The 23,820-nt window shown below is 47.5% G+C and overlaps 1 protein-coding gene across 2 annotated transcripts in view; it reads left to right on the top strand.

The window, feature by feature from the left end:
* Window positions 1-23,820, top strand: part of GCC2 (GRIP and coiled-coil domain containing 2) — a 244,476-nt gene that overhangs the window by 127,239 nt on the left and 93,417 nt on the right. For both annotated transcript variants that reach the window (XM_063953814.1, XM_063953812.1), the window contains exons 14-15: window positions 23,286-23,386; window positions 23,469-23,546. In XM_063953814.1, the coding sequence (XP_063809884.1) occupies window positions 23,286-23,386; window positions 23,469-23,546 (179 nt within the window). The remainder of the gene's footprint in view (window positions 1-23,285; window positions 23,387-23,468; window positions 23,547-23,820) is intronic.

The raw sequence follows: 23,820 nt of genomic DNA, 5'->3' as shown, positions 1-23,820 counted from the left end.
CCCCTATGACCCTCCTCCAAGCCTCAGTTAGGTTTTTGTGCCCGTCCGAGCAGGGTGCAATCTAGGTGGCTCTCCTAAAGAGCTGCTTAGAAAAAGTTTTTAGGTTTTTTATTTTCAGTGAGTCCTGCTGGCAACAGGCTCACTGCAACGAGGGACTTAGGGGAGAAGAAGTGAACTCACCTGCGTGCAGGATGGATTGGCTTCTTAGGCTACTGGACACCATTAGCTCCAGAGGGATCGAACACAGGCCCAGCCATGGAGTCCGGTCCCGGAGCCGCGCCGCCGACCCCCTTGCAGATGCCGAAAAGTGAAGAGGTCCAGAAACCGGCGGCAGAAGACTTTTCAGTCTTCATGAGGTAGCGCACAGCACTGCAGCTGTGCGCCATTGTTGTCACACACTTCACACCAGCGGTCACGGAGGGTGCAGGGCGCTGCAGGGGGCGCCCTGGGCAGCAATGAGAATACCTTGTTCTGGCTAAAAAATACATCACATATAGCCCTTGGGGCTATATGGATGTATTTAACCCCTGCCAGGTCTCACAAACTCCGGAGAAGAGCCCGCCGAAATAGGGGGCGGGGCCTATCTCCTCAGCACACAGCGCCATTTTCCTGCTCAGCTCCGCTGCGAGGAAGGCTCCCAGGACTCTCCCCTGCACTGCACTACAGAAACAGGGTAAAAAAGAGAGGGGGGGGCACTTTTTTTGGCGTTTTTGATATATATTAAGCTGCTATAAGGGAGACAACACTTCTATAGGGTTGTTCCTATATATATTTATAGCGCTTGGGTGTGTGCTGGCAAACTCTCCCTCTGTCTCCCCAAAGGGCTAGTGGGGTCCTGTCTTCGATAAGAGCATTCCCTGTGTGTCTGCTGTGTGTCGGTACGTGTGTGTCGACATGTATGAGGACGATGTTGGTGTGGAGGCGGAGCAATTGCCGGTAATGGTGATGTCACCCCCTAGGGAGTCGACACCGGAATGGATGGCTTTATTTATGGAATTACGTGATAATGTCAGCACATTACAAAAATCAGTTGACGACATGAGACGGCCGGAAAACCAGTTAGTACCTGTACAGGCGTCTCAGACACCGTCAGGGGCTGTAAAACGCCCTTTACCTCAGTCGGTCGACACAGACCCAGACACGGACACCGAATCTAGTGTCGACGGTGAAGAAACAAACGTATTTTCCAGTAGGGCCACACGTTATATGATCACGGCAATGAAGGAGGCTTTACATATCTCTGATACTGCATGTACCACAAAAAGGGGTATTATGTGGGGTCTGAAAAAGCTACCTGTAGTTTTTCCTGAATCAGACGAATTGAATGAAGTGTGTGATGAAGCGTGGGTTAACCCCGATAGAAAACTGCTAATTTCAAAGAAGTTATTGGCATTATATCCTTTCCCGCCAGAGGTTAGGGCGCGCTGGGAAACACCCCCTAGGGTGGATAAGGCGCTCACACGCTTATCAAAACAAGTGGCGTTACCGTCTCCTGAAACGGCCGCCCTCAAGGATCCAGCAGATAGGAGGCTGGAAACTACCCTGAAAAGTATATACACTCATACTGGTGTTATACTGCGACCAGCCATCGCCTCTGCATGGATGTGCAGTGCTGGGGTGGTTTGGTCGGATTCCCTGACTGAAAATATTGATACCCTGGATAGGGACAGTATTTTACTGACTATAGAGCATTTAAAGGATGCATTTCTATATATGCGAGATGCACAGAGGGATATTTGCACTCTGGCATCGAGAGTAAGTGCGATGTCCATATCTGCCAGAAGAAGTTTATGGACGCGACAATGGTCAGGTGATGCGGATTCCAAACGGCATATGGAAGTATTGCCGTATAAGGGGGAGGAATTATTTGGGGTCGGTCTATCGGATTTGGTGGCCACGGCAACAGCCGGGAAATCCACCTTTTTACCTCAGGTCCCCTCCCAACAGAAAAAGACACCGTCTTTTCAGCCGCAGTCCTTTCGTTCCTATAGGAACAAGCGGGCGAAAGGACAGTCATATTTGCCCCGAGGCAAAGGAAAGGGTAAGAGAGTGCACCAAGCAGCTTCTTCCCAGGAGCAGAAGCCCCCCCCGGCTTCTGCAAAGCCCTCAGCATGACGTTGGGGCTTTACAAGCGGACTCAGGGGCGGTGGGGGGTCGACTCAAGAATTTCAGCGCACAGTGGGCTCACTCACAGGTGGACCCCTGGATCCTGCAGATAATATCTCAGGGTTACAGGTTGGAATTCGAGAAGTCTCCCCCGCGCCGGTTCCTAAAGTCTGCTTTGCCAACGTCTCCCTCAGACAGGGCGACGGTATTGGAAGCCATTCACAAGCTGTATTCTCAGCAGGTGATAGTCAAGGTACCCCTCCTACAACAAGGGAAGGGGTATTATTCCACACTATTTGTGGTACCGAAGCCGGACGGCTCGGTAAGACCTATTCTAAATCTGAAATCTTTGAACCTGTACATACAAAAATTCAAGTTCAAGATGGAGTCACTCAGAGCAGTGATAGCGAATCTGGAAGAAGGGGACTTTATGGTGTCTCTGGACATAAAGGATGCTTACCTGCATGTCCCAATTTGCCCTTCACATCAAGGGTACCTCAGGTTCGTGGTGCAAAACTGTCATTATCAGTTTAAGACGCTGCCGTTTGGATTGTCCACGGCACCTCGGGTCTTTACCAAGGTAATGGCCGAAATGATGTTTCTTCTACGAAGAAAAGGCGTATTAATTATCCCTTACTTGGACGATCTCCTGATAAGGGCAAGGTCCAGGGAACAGCTGGGGGACGTAGTAGCACTAACCCAAATAGTGCTGCAACAGCACGGGTGGATTCTGAATTTTCCAAAATCTCAATTGACCCCGACGACACGTCTGCTGTTCCTGGGAATGATTCTGGACACGGTTCAGAAAAAGGTGTTTCTTCCGGAGGAGAAAGCCAAGGAGTTATCCGAACTTGTCAGGAACCTCCTAAAACCAGGGAAAGTGTCTGTGCATCAATGCACAAGAGTCCTGGGAAAGATGGTGGCTTCTTACGAAGCGATTCCATTCGGCAGATTCCACGCACGAACTTTTCAGTGGGATCTGCTGGACAAATGGTCCGGATCGCATCTGCAGATGCATCAGCGGATAACCTTATCGCCACGGACAAGGGTGTCTCTTCTGTGGTGGTTGCAGAGTGCTCATCTGTTAGAGGGCCGCAGATTCGGCATACAGGACTGGGTCCTGGTGACCACGGATGCCAGTCTGAGAGGCTGGGGAGCGGTCACACAGGGAAGAAACTTCCAGGGAGTATGGTCAAACCTGGAGATATCTCTTCACATAAATATACTGGAGCTAAGAGCGATTTACAATGCTCTAAGCCTGGCAAAACCCCTGCTTCAGGGTCAGCCGGTGTTGATCCAGTCGGACAACATCACGGCAGTCGCCCACGTAAACAGACAGGGCGGCACAAGAAGCAGGAGAGCAATGGCAGAAGCTGCAAGGATTCTTCGCTGGGCGGAAGATCATGTGATAGCACTGTCAGCAGTGTTCATTCCGGGAGTGGACAACTGGGAAGCAGACTTCCTCAGCAGACACGATCTACACCCGGGAGAGTGGGGACTTCATCCAGAAGTCTTCCACATGATTGTGAACCGTTGGGAAAAACCAAAGGTGGACATGATGGCGTCTCGCCTCAACAAAAAACTGGACAGGTATTGCACCAGGTCAAGAGACCCTCAGGCAATAGCTGTGGACGCTCTGGTAACGCCGTGGGTGTTCCAGTCAGTGTATGTGTTTCCTCCTCTGCCTCTCATACCAAAAGTACTGAGAATTATACGGCAAAGGGGAGTAAGAACGATACTCGTGGCTCCGGATTGGCCAAGAAGAACTTGGTACCCGGAACTTCAGGAGATGCTCACGGAAAATCCGTGGCCTCTACCTCTATGACGGGACCTGCTTCAGCAGGGACCGTGTCTATTCCAAGACTTACCGCGGCTGCGTTTGACGGCATGGCGGTTGAGCGCCGAATTCTAAGGGAAAAAGGCATTCCGGAAGAGGTCATTCCTACATTGGTAAAAGCCAGGAAGGAGGTGACTGCACAACATTATCACCGCATTTGGAGAAAATATGTTGCGTGGTGTGAGGCCAGGAAGGCCCCCACGGAGGAATTTCAATTGGGTCGATTCCTACATTTCCTGCAAACAGGATTGTCTATGGGCCTCAAGTTGGGGTCCATTAAGGTTCAAATTTCGGCCCTGTCGATTTTCTTCCAGAAAGAATTGGCTTCAGTTCCTGAAGTCCAGACTTTTGTAAAAGGAGTACTACATATACAGCCCCCGGTTGTGCCCCCAGTGGCTCCGTGGGACCTTAATGTAGTTTTGGATTTTCTCAAATCCCATTGGTTTGAGCCACTCAAATCGGCGGATTTGAAATATCTTACATGGAAAGTAACCATGCTACTGGCCCTGGCTTCAGCCAGGAGAGTGTCAGAATTGGCGGCTTTATCGTATAAAAGCCCATATCTGATTTTCCATTCGGACAGGGCAGAACTGCGGACGCGTCCTCATTTTCTGCCTAAGGTGGTGTCAGCGTTTCACCTGAACCAGCCTATTGTGGTGCCTGCGGCTACTAGCGATTTGGAGGATTCCAAGTTGCTGGACGTTGTCAGGGCATTGAAAATATATATTTCAAGGACGGCTGGAGTCAGAAAATCTGACTCGCTGTTTATACTGTATGCACCCAACAAGCTGGGTGCTCCTGCTTCTAAGCAGACGATTGCTCGTTGGATTTGTAGCACAATTCAACTTGCACATTCTGTGGCAGGCCTGCCACAGCCTAAATCTGTCAAGGCCCATTCCACAAGGAAGGTGGGCTCATCCTGGGCGGCTGCCCGAGGGGTCTCGGCATTACAACTCTGCCGAGCAGCTACGTGGTCGGGGGAGAACACGTTTGTAAAATTCTACAAATTTGATACCCTGGCTAAAGAGGACCTGGAGTTCTCTCATTCGGTGCTGCAGAGTCATCCGCACTCTCCCGCCCGTTTGGGAGCTTTGGTATAATCCCCATGGTCCTGACGGAGTCCCCAGCATCCACAAGGACGTTAGAGAAAATAAGATTTTACTTACCGATAAATCTATTTCTCGTAGTCCGTAGTGGATGCTGGGCGCCCATCCCAAGTGCGGATTGTCTGCAATACTTGTACATAGTTATTGTTACAAAAAAATCGGGTTGTTATTGTTGTGAGCCGTCTGTTCAGAGGCTCCTACGTTGTCATACTGTTAACTGGGTTCAGATCACAAGTTGTACGGTGTGATTGGTGTGGCTGGTATGAGTCTTACCCGGGATTCAAAATCCTTCCTTATTGTGTACGCTCGTCCGGGCACAGTATCCTAACTGAGGCTTGGAGGAGGGTCATAGGGGGAGGAGCCAGTGCACACCACCTGATCCTAAAGCTTTATTTTTGTGCCCTGTCTCCTGCGGAGCCGCTAATCCCCATGGTCCTGACGGAGTCCCCAGCATCCACTACGGACTACGAGAAATAGATTTATCGGTAAGTAAAATCTTATTATTTACCTTGTCTGTGAGCGGCAAAAGTGACAAGGATACTTTATCAGGGCCCTACACCCTTAACATGCTTATCTGGTATAGTGATTTTGCATGGAATAGCCCAGTATCTTACTTATGAGGGGCAATGCCCTGCAAGAGGGGTGTGGTCGCACAGACCTTGTCTGCAATTGCTGGCAGATTAGCACCTGCAGTTCCACCCTCGGGAATAGGTTACACTATTAACCCATACATGCAGCTCCATCCTTATGGTTTGCTTTCAGCAGCTTTTACAAATAGCCAGGCTATTAAAACCAGGGTAGTTACATCCATGTTACAGACTACACAAGATGAATTCAAATACCCCATATGATGATCAGAGATATCTGACCTTATTGATGCATGAAGGCTATTCTGTCTCTGGAAGAATCAGCCAAAACAGTGTCAAAATCTAAGGCACTGTATTTAAACAGTGCTCCAGTGATGCAATGGCAGTGCGTGGTACTTATAAGACCGTATCTGTTGAGCAATGCTAAAGGTTGTGAGTTCAAGCATGGCCTGGAGCAGCTTTGTTAACTGTTTTAGGGATTCTTACTACCCCTTTCCAGCTGAGGACTGTTCAAAAAGAGAAGTTGCTCCTAGAGTAGATGCACATGTTGTTCGACTTGTGCGTAAATCTATTTTACCATTGCCGTCTACTTCACTAAATGATGTCACAGATAAGAGTAGATAGTTTCTTAAAAAAAAAATATATATATATTTTCTTTCTCAGGGGCAGTGACAAGGCATGCTATGGCTTTAGCCTGGATGGCAAGTGCAATGGTAGAATGGGGGAGGAACTAGAGAATGGCTTCTCCCCTCATACCAGGGAGCAGGAGTCTTATCTAGGCCGTATAAGACAAGCTGCACAATATTTGAAGAAGCAGCAATTGATATGGGTACGATTGCTTCTAAAGCATCAGCCTTGACAGTAGGGTACGGGTACGGGCCTCCGTCTGGAGGATTCCAGGGTTGGGGGCCGACTCCTTCAATTTGCACACATATGGCAGCAGTTGACGACAGATGCTTGGGTGCAGAAGGTGGTATCTCTCGGTTATGGTTTCCCCTTCAGGAGGCAGCCTCCTCAGAAGTTTTTTTGCACCAGCCCGTCTCGAATAGAATCGAAAGCCAGGGCCTTGCAAGAAGCAGTTCAGAAATTGCTTCAGTCTGGTGTAATTGTCCCAGTACCCTGACACAACTGGGACAGGGTTTTTACGCCAATATTTTCTTGATTCAGAAACCAAATGGGTCGTTCCGACCAATCCTCAATCTCAGAATGTTAAACAAATACATTTGGGTTCCAGGGTTCCACATGGAGACGTTACGCTCCATAGTTTTGGCCATGGAACCGGGAGATTACATGGTATCTCTAAATATACAGGATGCTTACCTACATGTGCCCATAGCACGGTCGCATCAATGTTACCTCAGGTTTGCTATCCTTCAGCAACATTTTCAGTTCCAAGCTTTGCCCTTCTGGCAAGCAACAGCACCCAGGGTGTTTACCAAAATTATGGTGGTTATGGCAGCTTATCTCCGTAAGTAGGGGATAAGAATTTTTCCATACCTTGACGATCTTTTTATCCTAGCACAATCGCAGGAATTACTATTGACACATCTTCAACAGACAATAGTTTGTCTACAAAGACACGGGTGGCTCATAAACTGCGAAAGGTTGTCTCTGAATCCGTCACAACAGATGGTTCATTTGGGGGCCATATTGGACTCAGGTCTAAAGAGAATTTTCTTACTAGAGAAAAAGATATCCAAGGTGCAGGTAATGTCTCAGGAGTCGTTGCACAGTCAGACAATGTCAGTCCATGCAGCAATGCGACTGTTGGATCTGATGGTGTCAACCTTCGACATGGTGGAATATGCACAATTCCACTCCAGGCCTCTACATCACCTTATTCTGACCAAATGGAACGGAAATTATCAGACAATAATAAAAAAAACCAAAAAAAACCACAGATGATAAATCTCCTGGTAAACATAAAAAGGTCTCTAGCTTGGTGGCTACAGACGAACCAGTTAAACAAGGGGAGACCCTTTTGGATAAAGGAATGGCAAGTCCTGACAACAGATGCTAGTCTTCAGGGCTGGGGAGCGGTGCTCGAAAGCCTTTGGTTCCAGGGAAAATGGACCATAAAGGAAAGTCGCCTGCCAATAAATCTGTTGGAAATAAGGGCCATATATATATGACTCTAGTTCAGGCAAAGGACAGTTTGCAAGGAATTCCAGTCCAAATCCGCTCAGACACTGCAACAGCAGTAGCGTACCTCAATCATCAGGGAGGAACTCACAGCAAAAAACTGGTGGAGGAAGTAACTCACTTACTAAGGTGGGCAGAGCTCCATCTTCCAGCATTGTCAGCAGTGTTTGTTCCAGGAGTACTAAACTGGGAAGCAGTTTCTCAGTCGACACACCATTCAGGAAACCGAATGGGCAGTACATCCAGAAATGCTTCAGACCATAGTAAACAGATGGGGGTCTGCCAGAGATAGATCTCATGGCATCTCGTCTGAACAACAAAGTACCATTATACGGATCAAGAACAAAGGATCCTGGAGCACTCCTTGTAGACGCACTGTCAGTGAATTGGAAGTTTCATCTGGCATATCTGTTTTCTCCAATCTCCCTGTTACCCAGGGTAGTGAGAAAAATAAAGCAAGCATGGGGAGCCATAATTCTAATAGCTCCAGCTTGGCCCAGAAGGCATTGGTACACAGATCTACTAAGGATTTCTGTGGAAGCTCCAATACTGCTCCCTCAACGTCCAGATCTACTAATGCAGGGTCCTTGTTATCACAGCCATCTGGATCGTCTGTCTTTGACGGCGTGGCTATTGAGACCTCTATCCTAGAAGCTAGAGGATTTTCAAAACAAGTAATTCAAACTATGCTTAGAGCAAGAAAGCCTTCTTCAGCTCGTGTTTATCATCGCATATGGCAAGCCTATATTCATTGGTGTAGTGAAAAAAGTTTGAATCCAAGATCTTTTATAGTATCCAGGATTTTTGATTTCCTTCAAGCAGGATTGGATAAGGGGTTGAAAGTAGCTTCCTTGAGAGTACAAGTATTAGCCTTAACTGTATGGTTTCAGAGAAAGATTGCTGATTTACAGGATGTGCGTACTCTCTTTCAGGGAGTTTTACACAGTCAACCTCCGTTTGTTCCTCCTGCAGCTCCCTGGGATTTGAATCTAGTTCTTAAAATCCTTCAGAGACCTCCGTTTGAACCACTTAAGAGAGCAGATCTTAAATGGTTGACGGCTAAAGTGCCCTTTCTACTGGCAATGGCGTTAGCTAGAAGAGTGTCAGATTTAGGAGCACTATCGTGTAAGTCTCCTTTTCTAATATTTTTTTCCAGATAAGGCAGTTCTCAGAACTAGATCTGGTTATCTTCCGAAGGTGGTTTCAAAGTTTCACCTTAACGAGAAGATTGTAGTCCCAGCTTTTCTGCGGGAGAATCGTCGCTGGACGTGGTCCGGGCGTTAAGAATCTACGTAGATCGTACTAGTGCCATCAGAAAAATAGATTCTCTCTTCATCCTCTACGGATTTCATAGAAGAGGATGGCCTGCTAGTAAACAGACGCTGGCAAGATGGCTCCGAATGGTAATTTCAGAAGCTTATTCTCGTGCTGATCTCCCTACTCCGGCTAATGTCTCTGCTCACTCTACACGTAAGGTAGGTCCTTCAAGGGCTGCACAACATGGTGCTTCAGCAGAACAGATTTGTAAGGCAGCCACATGGTCTTCCATTAACACTTTCATTAGACATTATGCCATGGATACTTTTGCCTCTCATGACGCTGAATTCGGGCGAAAGGTTCTCCTGTCTAATCAGGAGCGTCCCCACCACTAAAACTGGCTTTGGGAATCCCAATGTTATCATGTGGATAACCTGTGGACCCAGCCGGAGAAATAGACGTTATGGTAAGAACTTACCATTGATAACGTGATTTCTCATATCCACAGGGGTCCCACCCTGACGCACCTGATTTGAGGATCTTTACAATCACTAAACCTCTTCCCTCTTGCATGGAAGGGTGTGCATGTGTGTTCTTTTCGCCTGAATAGGTTTCTACCCGATGCTCCTGCCTAAATTGCTGTGGAAATAACTGATTTGACTGAGTCAGTGGGCGGGATTATTTGGAGAAGCCCCGATGCATCCTGGGAGGCCAGAAAGCTCGTGACTGTTTTGTGCCATTTCCGCTGTCGCTCCGGCATATCCCAATGTTATCCTGTAGATACCTGTGGACATAGGAGAAATCACGTTATCAACGGTAAGTTCTTACCGTAACGTCTATTTTTCTTCCGACTTTTCCTCAAGCCTCTTTGGGGTTGTTGGATGTGGTTTGTGCTCAACAGATATGCATGGACCGTAAGTCTTCTGTTTGTTGGTGTTGGTTGATGCCTCAAAATGAGGTTGGCTGACACCTAAGAGGACCATTGCTCAGTGTATCACAGCTACCATCCGTCATGCATATTTGTCTACAGGAGTGCCGGTTCCAGCGTCTATTCGTGCTCCTTCTACTTGTGCTGTTGTGGCTTCTTGGGTGGTGCACCGTGGAGCAGCTGTGCAGATCAGCAACTTGGTCCTGTGTGCACACAGGTGCTCATTCCGAGTTGTTCGCTCGGTAATTTTCTTCTCATCGCAGCGATTTTCCGCTAACTGCGCATGCGCAATGTTCGCACTGCGACTGCGCCAAGTAAATTTGCTATGCAGTTAGGTATTTTACTCACGGCATTACGAGGTTTTTCTCTAACGTCCTAAGTGGATGCTGGGGACTCCGTAAGGACCATGGGGAATAGCGGCTCCGCAGGAGACTGGGCACATCTAAAGAAAGCTTTAGGACTAACTGGTGTGCACTGGCTCCTCCCCCTATGACCCTCCTCCAGTTAGATTTCTGTGCCCGACGAGAAGGGTGCACACTAGGGGCTCTCCTGAGCTTCTTAGTGAAAGTTTTAGTTTAGGTTTGTTATTTTCAGTGAGACCTGCTGGCAACAGGCTCACTGCATCGAGGGACTAAGGGGAGAAGAAGCGAACTCACCTGAGTGCAGAGTGGATTGGGCTTCTTGGCTACTGGACATTAGCTCCAGAGGGACGATCACAGGCCCAGCCTGGATGGGTCCCGGAGCCGCGCCGCCGGCCCCCTTACAGAGCCAGAAGAGCGAAGAGGTCCGGAAAAATCGGCGGCAGAAGACGTTCCTGTCTTCAATAAGGTAGCGCACAGCACTGCAGCTGTGCGCCATTGCTCTCAGCACACTTCATACTCCGGTCACTGAGGGTGCAGGGCGCTGGGGGGGGCGCCCTGAGACGCAATAAAACAGGACAAAAATACCTTACATGGCAAAAAATGCATCACATATAGCTCCTGGGCTATATGGATGCATTTAACCCCTGCCAGAATATACAGAAAAACGGGTGATAAGGCCGCCGAAAAGGGGGCGGAGCCTATCTCCTCAGCACACTGGCGCCATTTTCCCTCACAGCTCAGTTGGAGGGAAGCTCCCGGTCTCTTCCCTGCAGTCACTACACTACAGAAAGGGTTAAAAAAAAAAGAGAGGGGGGCACTAATTAGGCGCAGTATTAAAACATACAGCAGCTATAAGGGGAAAAACACTTATATAAGGTTATCCCTGTATATATATATATAGCGCTCTGGTGTGTGCTGGCATACTCTCCCTCTGTCTCCCCAAAGGGCTAGTGGGGTCCTGTCCTCTATCAGAGCATTCCCTGTGTGTGTGCTGTATGTCGGTACGTTTGTGTCGACATGTATGAGGAGAAAAATGATGTGGAGACGGAGCAGATTGCCTGTAATAGTGATGTCACCCCCTAGGGGGTCGACACCTGAGTGGATGTACTGTTGAAAATTACGTGACAGTGTCAGCTCTGTATAAAAAAAACAGTGGTTGACATGAGACAGCCGGCTACTCAGCTTGTGCCTGTCCAGACGTCTCATAGGCCGTCAGGGGCTCTAAAGCGCCCGTTACCTCAGATGGCAGATACAGACGCCGACACGGATACTGACTCCTGTGTCGACGGTGAAGAGACAACCGTGATTTCCAGTAGGGCCACACGTTACATGATTGAGACAATGGAAAATGTTTTATACATGTCTGATAATACGAGTACCACCAAAAAGGGGTATTACGTTCGGTGAGGGATAAACTACCTGTAGTTTTCCTGAATCTGAGAAATTAAATGAGGTGTGTGATGATGCGTGGGTTTCCCCCCGATAACAATTGATAATTTCTTAAAAAGTATTGGCTGTATACCCTTTCCCGCCAGAGGTTAGGGTGCGTTGGGAAACACCCCCTAGGGGGGATAAGGCGCTCACACGCTTGTAAGAACAAGGGCTCTACCCTCTCATGAGATGGCCGCCCTTAAGGATCCTGCTGATAGAAAGCAGGAGGGTATCCAAAAATGTATTCACACACATACTGGTGTTATACTGCGACCAGCAATCGCCTCAGCCTGGAGGTGCAGTGCTGGGTTGGCATGGTCGGATTCCCTGACTGGAAATATTGATATCCTAGATAAGGATAGTATATTATTGCCTATAGAGCATTTAAAAGATGCATTTCTATATATGCATGATGCACAGCGGAATTTCTCTATCGTCCTAGTGGATGCTGGGGTTCCTGAAAGGACCATGGGGAATAGCGGCTCCGCAGGAGACAGGGCACAAAAAGTAAAGCTTTAGGATCAGGTGGTGTGCACTGGCTCCTCCCCCTATGACCCTCCTCCAAGCCTGTTAGATTTTTGTGCCCGGCCGAGAAGGGTGCAATCTAGGTGGCTCTCCTAAAGAGCTGCTTAGGAAAGTTTAGCTTAGGTTTTTTATTTTACAGTGAGTCCTGCTGGCAACAGGATCACTGCAACGAGGGACTTAGGGGAGAAGAAGTGAACTCACCTGCGTGCAGGATGGATTGGCTTCTTGGCTACTGGACATCAGCTCCAGAGGGACGATCACAGGTACAGCCTGGATGGTCACCGGAGCCTTGCCGCCGGCCCCCTTGCAGATGCTGAAGTAAGAAGAGGTCCAGAATCGGCGGCAGAAGACTCCTCAGTCTTCTAAAGGTAGCGCACAGCACTGCAGCTGTGCGCCATTTTCCTCTCAGCACACTTCACACGGCAGTCACTGAGGGTGCAGGGCGCTGGGAGGGGGGCGCCCTGGGAGGCAAATGAATACCTATTTTGGCTAAAAATACCTCACATATAGCCTCCGGAGGCTATATGGAGATATTTAACCCCTGCCAGAATCCGTTAAGAGCGGGAGACGAGGCCGCCGAAAAAGGGGCGGGGCCTATCTCCTCAGCACACAGCGCCATTTTCCCTCACAGAAAGGCTGGAGGGAAGGCTCCCAGGCTCTCCCCTGCACTGCACTACAGAAACAGGGTTAAAACAGAGAGGGGGGGCACTAATTTGGCGATATGCTTATATATATATTAAGATGCTATAAGGGAAAACACTTATATAAGGTTGTCCCTATATAATTATAGCGTTTTTGGTGTGTGCTGGCAAACTCTCCCTCTGTCTCTCCAAAGGGCTAGTGGGTCCTGTCCTCTATCAGAGCATTCCCTGTGTGTGTGCTGTGTGTCGGTACGTGTGTGTCGACAGGTAGGAGGACGATGTTGGTGAGGAGGCGGAGCAATTGCCTGTAATGGTGATGTCACTCTCTAGGGAGTCGACACCGGAATGGATGGCTTATTTAGGAAATTACGTGATAATGTCAACACGCTGCAAGGTCGGTTGACGACATGAGACGGCCGACAAACAATTAGTACGGTCCAGACGTCTCAAAAACACCGTCAAGGGTTTTAAAACGCCCGTTTACTTTAGTCGGTCGACACCGACACAGACAGGGACACTGAATCCAGTGTCGACGGTGAATAAACAAACGTATTCCTTATTAGGGCCACACGTTAAAGGCAATGAAGGAGGTGTTACGTATTTCTGATACTACAAGTACCACAAAAGAGGGTATTATGTGGGATGTGAAAAAACTACCATAGTTTTTCCTGAATCAGATAAATTAAATAAAGTGTGTGATGATGCGTGGGTTCCCCCCGATAGAAAATTATGGGCGGTATACCCTTTCCCGCCAGAAGTTAGGGCGCGTTGGGAAACACCCTTTAAGGTGGATAAGGCGCTCACACGCTTATCAAAACAAGTGGCGGTACCGTCTATAGATAGGGCCGTCCTCAAGGACCAGCTGACAAGGCTGGAAAATATAATAAAAAGTATATACACACATACTGGTGTTATACTGCGGCCAGCGATCGCCTCAGCCTGGATGTGCAGAGCTAGGGTGGCTTGGTCGGATTCCCTGACTAAAAATATTGATACCCTTGACAGGGACAGTATTTTATTGACTATAGAGCATTTCTATATATGCGAGATGCACAGAGGGATATTTGCACTCTGGCATCATGAATAAACGCGATGTCCATAACTGCCAGAAGATGTTATGGACACGACAGTGGTCAGGTGATGCAGATTCCAAACGGCACAGTATGGCCGTATACAGGAAGAGGACTTGTTTGGGGTCGGTCCATCGGACCTGGTGGTCACGGCAACTGCTGGAAAATCCACCGTTTTTTACCCTAAGTCACATCTCTGCAGAAAAAGACACCGTCTTTTCAGCCTCAGTCCTCTCGTCCCTATAAGATCATATCTGCCCAGGGATAGAGGAAAGGGAAGAAGACTGCAGCAGGCAGCCCATTCCCAGGAACAGAAGCGTTCCACCGCGTCTGACAAGTTCTCAGCATGGCGCTGAGACCGTACAGGACCCCTGGATCCTACAAGTAGTATCCCGGGGGTACAGATGGGAATGTCGAGACGTTTCCCCTTCGCAGGCTCCTGAAGTCTGCTTTACCAAGTCTCCCTCCGACAAGGAGGTAGTATGGGAAAAAATTCACAAGCTGTATTCCCAGCAGGTGATAATTAAATTACCCCTCCTACTACAGAAAAGGGGTATTATTCCACACTATATTGTGGTACTGAAGCCAGAAGGCTAGGTGAGACTTATTCTAAAAATTTGTTTTTGAACACTTACAAAGGTTCAAATTAAGATGAAGTCACTCAGAGCAGTGATAACGAACCAGGAATAAGGGGACTATATAGTGTCCCGGGACATCAGGGATGCTTACCTCTATGTCCCAAATTTGCCCTTCTCACTAAGGGTACCTCAGGTTCGTGGTGCAGAACTGTCACTATCAGTTTCAGACGCTGCCGTTTGGATTGTCCACGGCACCCTGGGGTCTTTACCAAGGTAATGGCCGAATTGATGATTCTTCTTCGAAGAAAAGGCGTCTTAATTATCCCTTACTTGGACGATCTCCTGATAGGGGCATAGTCCAGGGAACAGTTGGAGGTCGGAGTAGCACTATCTCGGATACTGCTACAATCAGCACGGGTGGATTCTAAATATTCCAAAATCGCAGCTGATCCCGACGACACGTCTGCTGTGCCTAGGGATGATTCTGGACACAGTCCAGAAAAAGGTGTTTCTCCCGGAAGAGAAAGCCAGGGAGTTATCCGAGCAAGTCAGGAACCTCCTAAAAACAGTGCATGATTGCACAAGGGTCCTGGTAAAAATGGTGGCTTCCTACGAAGCAATTCCATTCGGCAGATTTCACGTAAGAACTTTTCAGTGGGATCTGCTGGACAAATGGTCCGGATCGCATCTTCAGATGCATCAGCGGATAACCCAATATCCAAGGACAAGGGTGTCTCTCCTGTGGTGGTTATAGAGTGCTCATCTTCTAGAGGGCAGCAGATTCGGCATTCAGGATTGGATGCTGGTAACCACGGAGCCCAGCCTGAGAGGCTGGGGAGCAGTCACACAAGGAAAAAATTTCCAGGGAGTGTGATCAAGTATGGAGACTTTTCTCCACATAAATATACTGGAGCTAAGGGTAAATTTATAATGCTCTAAGCTTAGCAAGACCTCTGCTTCAAGGTCAGCCGGTATTGATCCAGTGGGAAAAACATCACGGCAGTCGCCCACGTAAACAGACAGGGCGACACAAGAAGCAGGAGGGCAATGGCAGAAACTGCAAGGACTTTTCGCTGGGCGGAAAATCATGTGATAACACTGTCAGCAGTTTTTCATCCCGGGAATGGAAACTGGGAAGCAGACTTCCTCAGCACGACCTCCACCCGGGAGAGTGGAAACTTCATTGAGAAGTTTTTTCCACATGATTGTAAACCGTTGGGAAATACCAAAGGTGGACATGATGGCGTCCCGTCTGAACAAAAAACGGGACAGGTATTGCGCCAGGTCAAGAGACCCTCAGGCAATAGATGTGGACGTTCTGGTAACACCGTGGGTGTACCAGTCGGTGTATGTGTTCCCTCCTCTGCTTCTCATACCTAAGGTGCTGAGAATTATAAGACGTAGAGGAGTAAGAACTATACTCATGGCTCCGGATTGGCCAAGAAGGACTTGGTACCCGGAACTTCAAGAGATGCTTACAGAGGTCTTATGGCCTCTGCCGCTAAGAAGGGACTTGCTTCAGCAAGTACCATGTCTGTTCCAAGACTTACCGCAGCTGCGTTTGTCGGCATGGCGATGGAAAGCCGGATCCTAAGGGAAAAAAGGCATTCCGGAAGAGGTCATTCCTACCCTGGTCAAAGCCAGAAAGGAGGTGACCGCACAACATTATCACCACGTGTGGCGAAAATATGTTGCGTGGTGTGAGGCCAGGAAGGCCCCACAAAGAAATTTCAACTCGGTCGTTTCCTGCATTTCCTGCAAACAGGAGTGTCTATGGGCCTCAAATTGGGGTCCATTAAGGTTCAAATTCGGCCCTGTAAATTTTCTTCCAGAAAGAATTGGCTTCAGTTCCTGAAGTCCAGAAGTTTGTCAAGGGAGTATTGCATATACAAACCCCTTTTTTGTGCCTCCAGTGGCACTGTGGGATCTCAACGTAGTTCTGGGATTCCTCAAATCACATTGGTTTAAAACCAGTCAAATATGTGGATTTGAAGCATCTCACATAAAAAGTGACCATGCTCTTGGCCCTGGCCTGGACCAGGCGAGTGTCAAATTGGTGGTTTTTTCTCAAAAAAGCCCATATCTGTTTGTCCATTCGGACAGGGCAGAGCTGCGGACTCGTCCCCAGTTCTCTCCCTAAGGTGGTGTCAGTGTTTCACCTGAACCAGCTTATTGTGGTGCCTTGCACCTACTAGGGACTTGGAGGACTCCAAGTTGCTAGGAGTTGTCAGGGCCCTGAAAATATGTTCCAGGACAGCTGGAGTCAGAAAATCTGACTCGCTGTTTATACTGTATGCACCCAACAAGTTGGGTGCGCCTGCTTCTAAGCAGGCGATTGCTCGTTGGATTTGTAACACAATTCAACTTGCACATTCTGAGGCAGGCCTGCCACAGTCTAAATCGGTTAAGGCCCATTCCACAAGGAAGGTGGGCTCATCTTGGGCGGCTGCCCGAGAGGTCTCGGCATTACAACTCTGCCGAGCAGCTACGTGGTCAGGGGAGAACACGTTTGTAAAATTCTACAAATTTGATATCCTGGCAAAAGAGGACCTGGAGTTCTCTCATTCGGTGCTGCAGAGTCATCCGCACTCTCCCGCCCGTTTGGGAGCTTTGGTATAATCCCTATGGTCCTTTCAGGAACCCCAGCATCCACTAGGACGATAGAGAAAATAAGAATTTACTTACCGATAATTCTATTTCTCGGAGTCCGTAGTGGATGCTGGGCGCCCATCCCAAGTGCGGATTATCTGCAATACTTGTACATAGTTACAAAAATCGGGTTATTATTGTTGTGAGCCATCTTTTCAGAGGCTCCGCTGTTATCATACTGTTAACTGGGTTTAGATCACAAGTTGTACGGTGTGATTGGTGTGGCTGGTATGAGTCTTACCCGGGATTCATAATTCCTCCCTTATTGTGTACGCTCGTCCGGGCACAGTACCTAACTGGCTTGGAGGAGGGTCATAGGGGGAGGAGCCAGTGCACACCACCTGATCCTAAAGCTTTACTTTTTGTGCCCTGTCTCCTGCGGAGCCGCTATTCCCCATGGTCCTTTCAGGAACCCCAGCATCCACTACGGACTCCGAGAAATAGAATTATCGGTAAGTAAATTCTTATTATTTGCCGACTGGCATCAAGTATAAGTGCGTTTGTCCAATTCTACCAGTAAAATGGTCAGGTGATGCGGATTCCAAACGGCATTTGGAAGTATTGCCTTTGAAAAGGGACATTTGGGGTCGGTCTTTTAGACCTGGTGGCCAAAATCCACGTTTGTACCCCAGGTCGCCTCTCAAAATAAGACGCCGTATTATCAGGCGCAGTCCTTTGTTGGCAAGCGGACAAAAGGTTCCTCTTTTCTGCTCGTGACAGAGGGAGAGGAAAAAGGCTGAAGAGATTAGCCAGTTCCCAGGAACAGAAACCCTTTCCCGCCTCTGCCAAGCCCTCAGTATGACGCTAGGGCCTTACAAGCTCAGGCACGGTGGGGGCCCGTTCTCAATGAATTTCAGTGCGCAGTGGGCTCACTCGCAAGTAGACCCCTGGATCCTTCAGGTAATATCTCAAGGGTACATATTGGAATTCGAGACGTCTCCCCCTCGCCGTTTCAAAAAGTCGGCTTTACCGACGTCCCCCTCTGACAGGGAGGCAGTTTTGGAAGCCATTCACAAGCTGTATTCCCAGCAGGTGATACTCAAGGTACCCCTCCTGCAACAGGGAACGGGGTATTATTCCACACTATTGTGGTACCGAAGCCAGACGGCTCGGTGAGACCGATTCTAAATCTAAAATCTAAAATCTTTGAACACTTACATACAGAGGTTCAAATTCAAGATTGAGTCACTCAGAGCAGTGATTGCGAACCTGGAAGAAGGGGACTACATGATGTCTCGGGACATCAAGGATGCTTACCTTCATGTCAAAATTTACCCTTCTCACCAAGGGTACCTCAGGTTATGATACAGAACTGTCACTATCAGTTCAGACGCTGCCGTAGGGATGGTCCACGGCACCCCGGGTCTTTACCAAGGTAATGGCCGAAATGATATCCCTTCGAAGGAAGAAAATTTTAGTTATCCCTTACTTGGACGATTCCCTGATAAGGGTAAGATCCAGGGAACAGTTGGAAGTCGGTGTAGCACTATCTCAGGTAGTGTTGAGGCAGCACGATTGGATTCTCAATATTCCAAAATCGCAGCTGGTTCCGACGACTTGTCTTCTGTTTCCTAGGGATGTTCCTGGACACAGTCCAGAAAAAAGGTGTTTCTCCCGGAAGAGAAAGCCAGGGAGTTATCCAAGCTAGTCAGGAACCTCCTAAACCCGAACCAAGTCTCAGTGCATCAATGCACAAGGGTTCTGGGTAAAAATGGTGGCTTCCTACGAAGCAATCCCATTCGTTAGATTCCACGCAAGAACTTCCCAGTGGAACCTACTGGACAAATGGTCCGGGTCGCATTTTCAGATGCATCAGCGGATAACCCTGTCACCAAGGACAAGGGTATCCATCCTGTGGTGGTTGCAGAGTGCTCATCTTCTAGAGGGCCGCAGATTCGGCATTCAGGACTGGGTCCTGGTGACCACGGATGCCAGCCTGCGAGGCTGGGGAGCAGTCACACAGGGAAGGAATATCCAGGGCTTAGGGTCAAGCCTGGATACATCACTTCACATAAATATCCTGAAGCTAAGGGCCATTTACAATGCTCTAAGCTTAGCAAGACCTCTGCTTCAAGGTCAGCCGGTGTTGATCCAGTCGGACAACATCATGGCAGTCACCCACGTAAACAGACAGGGTGGCACAAGAAGCAGGAGGGCAATGGCAGAAGCTGCAGGGATTCTTCGCTGGGCGGAAAATCATGTGATAGCACTGTCAACAGTATTCATTCCGGGAGTGGACAACTGGGAAGCAGACTTCCTCAGCACGACCTCCACCCGGGAGAGTGGGGACTTCACCCAGAAGTCGTCCACATGATTAAAAAACTCGACAGGTATTGCGCCAGGTCAAGAGACCCTCAGGCAATAGTTGTAGACGCTCTGGTAACACCGTGGGTGTACCAGTCAGTGTATGTGTTCCCTCCTCTGCCTCTCATACCCAAGGTACTGAGATTGATAAGATGGAGAGGAGAAAGCACTATATTCGTGGCTCCGGATTGGCCAAGAAGGACTTGGTAACCGGAACTTCAAGAGATGCTCACGGAGGATCCGTGGCCTCTACCTCTAAGAAGGGACCTGCTCCAGCAAGGACCCTGTCTGTTCCAAGACTTACCGCGGCTGCGTTTGACGGCATGCCGGTTGAACACCGGATCCTGAAGGAAAAAAGGCATTCCGGATGAAGTCATCCATATCCTGATCTAAAGCCAGGAAGGATGTAACCGCAAAAACATTATCACCGCAACTGGCGAAAATATGTTGCGTAGTGCGAGGCCAGTAAGGCCCGACGGAGGAAATTCAACTGGGTCGATTCCTACATTTCCTGCAAACAGGAGTGTCTATGGACCTGAAATTGGGGTCCATTAAGGTTCAGATTTCGGCCCTGTCAATTTTCTTCCAAAAAAGAACTAGCTTCAGTCCCTGAAGTTTAGACGTTTGTAAAAGGGGTACTGCATATACAGCCTCCTTTTGTGCCTCCAGTGGCAAGTTGGGATTTCAATGTAGTTTGGGTTCCAAAAGTCACATTGGTTTGAACCACTTAAATCTGTGGAGTTAAAATATCTCACATGGAAAGTGGTCATGCTGTTGGCCCTGGCCTGGGCCAGGCGCGTGTCAGAATTGGCGGCTTTATCCTGTAAAAGCCCTTATCTGATTTTCCATTCGGACAGGGCGGAATTGAGGACTCGTCCTCAGTTTCTCCCTAAGGTGGTTCCAGCGTTTTCACCTGAACCAACCTATTGTGGTGCCTGCGGCTACTAGGGACTTGGAGGAATCCAAGTTGCTGGATGTTGTCAGGGCCCTGAAAATATTTCCAGGACGGCTGGAGTCAGGAAATCTGACTCGCTGTTTATCCTGTATGCACCCAACAAGCTGGGTGCTCCTGCTTCTAAGCAGACTATTGCTCGTTGGATTTGTAGTACAATTCAGCTTGCACATTCTGTGGCAGGCCTGCCACAGCTAAAATCTGTAAAAGCCCGTTCCACAAGGAAAGTGGGCTCATCTTGGGCGGCTGCCCGAGGGGTCTCGGCTTTTCAACTTTGCCGAGCAGCTACTTGGTCAGGGGCAAACACGTTTGCTAAATTCTACAAGTTTGATACCCTGGCTGAGGAGGACCTGGAGTTCTCTCATTCGGTGCTGCAGAGTCATCCGCACTCTCCCGCCCGTTTGGGAGCTTTGGTATAATCCCCATGGTCCTTACGGAGTCCCCAGCATCCACTTAGGACGTTAGAGAAAATAAGAATTTACTTACCGATAATTCTATTTCTCATAGTCCGTAGTGGATGCTGGGCGCCCATCCCAAGTGCGGATTGTCTGCAATACTTGTACATAGTTATTGTTACAAAAATCGGGTTATTATTGTTGGGAGTCATCTTTTCAGAGGCTCCTCTGTTATCATACTGTTAACTGGGTTCAGATCACAAGTTATACGGTGTGATTGGTGTGGCTGGTATGAGTCTTACCCGGGATTCAAAATCCTTCCTTATTGTGTACGCTCGTCCGGGCACAGTATCCTAACTGAGGCTTGGAGGAGGGTCATAGGGGGAGGAGCCAGTGCACACCAGTTAGTCCTAAAGCTTTCTTTAGATGTGCCCAGTCTCCTGCGGAGCCGCTATTCCCCATGGTCCTTACGGAGTCCCCAGCATCCACTACGGACTATGAGAAATAGAATTATCGGTAAGTAAATTCTTATTTTTCTTCGTTCTGGTGATCGTAGTGTGATTGACAGGAAGTGGGTGTTTCTGGGCGGAAACAGGCCGTTTTATGGGAGTGTGTGAAAAAACGCTACAGTTTCTGGGAAAAACGCGGGAGTGGCTGGAGAAACGGAGGAGTGTCTGGGCGAACGCTGGGTGTGTTTGTGACGTCAAACCAGGAACGACCAGCACTGAACTGATCGCACTGGAAGAGTAAGTCTCCAGCTACTCAGAAACTGCAAAGTAATTTCTATTCGCAAATTTGAGAACCTATCGTTCGCAATTTTGATAAGCTAAGATTCACTCCCAGTAAGCGGCGGCTTAGCGTGTGCAATGCTGCTAAAAGCAGCTTGCGAGCGAACAACTCGGAATGAGGGCCACAGTCACTAAATGTTACCATTTCCATAGCTTTGGCCCAGTTTTGGGCATAAAGTGCGAAGTGTGGTTTTGCCGGATGATATCCCTCACTTGCAGCTTGCTTTGGGAAATGCCATGTGTAAGTTCTAAAGCAGTGCCCCCAAGATGTATGCAAGAGGAAATAGTTATTTGTACTTTAATATTAAATCCCTTTCTCATAGTCCATCTGGGGGATACTGCAATCCCTCCCTGATTTGTTATTGTTTCTTTGGACGGCTGTCCCTTTCTTATGATGAAGCACCTTGAGTCCTGTTGAAGAAAGAGCACTGTATAAATAAGATTATTATTATTATGTCAATAGTTTTTATATTCTTCCTCCATGCGGCGCTGCTAAACACATTTTGGTCTACACTGAATATTCATTCCATAGGCACTTTGTTTATGCCAGCATTGTTCCCATTCATTTTTGCCAACATTTTCTCCTATTGATTATGATAGCACTCTGCACTATTAATAATAATAAAGGGCACTCTTGATACACTCACTGAAGGAGGAACTTCTTCGTGATCACATGACTCACAGATCATGGTTTACTTCCAAGTTCTTAAAAAAATAAAATAAAGTCCACATAATGATTGATGAGCACGGTCAGCGACCTACATTTCATGTATCTTAACTGTTCAGCGGAAAGACGTTGTATGCTGAGGCACACACAACTAAAAAAAAAAGTCACTGATATTTGTTTGGGTTTAATTTTGTATATTTTTAACCTTGATTATTATTTGCATATAATATGAAAGTCGAATATAATGGTGTTTTTTGTTTTTTTGTTTGTTTTATACCTAGTAGATTTTAATGATTTTTATTAAAAGAAAAATAAAACAGTAAGCAAGGGACAAAAGAGACATAGAAATGACAATAATGCACTGATCTTCACATAACGATGGATTAGTTAATCACGTGCAGTTATAAACCAAGAAGTTACTTGTAGAGGAACCAGTTTAGTACAGGTTGCATATCCCTTATCCAAATATTCCGAAATACAGAATTTTTTGAGAGAGGTAGTGAAAGATTTTTTTTTCTGACGGCTCAATGTACACAAACTTTGTTTAATACACAAAGTTATTAAAAATATTGTATTAAATTACCTTCAGGCTGTTTGTATAAGGTGTATATGAAACATAAATGCATTCTGTGCTTAGACTTAGGTCCCATCACCATGATATCTCATTATGTTATGCAATTATTCCAAAATACGGAAACATCCGTTATCCAAAATACTTCTGGTCCCAAGCATTTTGGATAAGGGATACTCGATCTGTACCACGTATTAGTATGCTGTTGATCATTACTTTCTCAAACCACCACAATTGTGTGTGATTTTGTTTTATTCAGGTTTGCTTTCTGCTCTGTGAGATCACTTTTTTAGGAGCAGCATGCCTTGTACTCATATCTCATTATTTGTGCTCTGTTTATACACATACAGTATATTAAAACTTGACTTGTCTTATAATGCTCTGTCTAGCATTACTACAGACAACAGTGGAGCAGCATGAGGAGCGCAGCAGAAAAATGAAGCAACTGCTGATTAAGACCAAGAAAGAGCTGGCTGATTCCAAGCAAGCTGTAAGTGCACTGAGTTGTGAAACCCTTCTTTTCTTTTCTCCGTATTCACCTTACTGATATACATGTTTGCTGTTCTTCTTAGGAATCGGATCATTTAATTCTCCAGGCCTCATTGAAAGGGGAATTGGAGGCAAGCCAGCAACATGTGGAAGCTTATAAGGTATAAAGCTACACCTGACTATTACTTTTTTGGTTTTTGTTTATTTTTTGTAGATCTAATTTGCTTTATTACTGTTATAACCCTTTCACACATACATCTAAAGCCCAGGTTTGTGCACGGTAACGCGCATCGACACAGGTTTTTGGTATGTGTGAAACAAAACTACAGTACTCTTTGCTAGGGTCGTGCTTAGACCTGGCAATTTCCCGTGATGTACTGTATGTGTGAAAATAAGAATTTACTTACCGATAATTCTATTTCTCGGAGTCCGTAG

This window comes from Pseudophryne corroboree, chromosome 2, assembly GCF_028390025.1.
Source record: "Pseudophryne corroboree isolate aPseCor3 chromosome 2, aPseCor3.hap2, whole genome shotgun sequence".
Taxonomy (NCBI): Eukaryota; Metazoa; Chordata; class Amphibia; order Anura; family Myobatrachidae; genus Pseudophryne; species Pseudophryne corroboree.
Note: the sequence above shows the minus strand (reverse complement) of the source record. Positions and strands in the feature narration are given on the sequence as shown.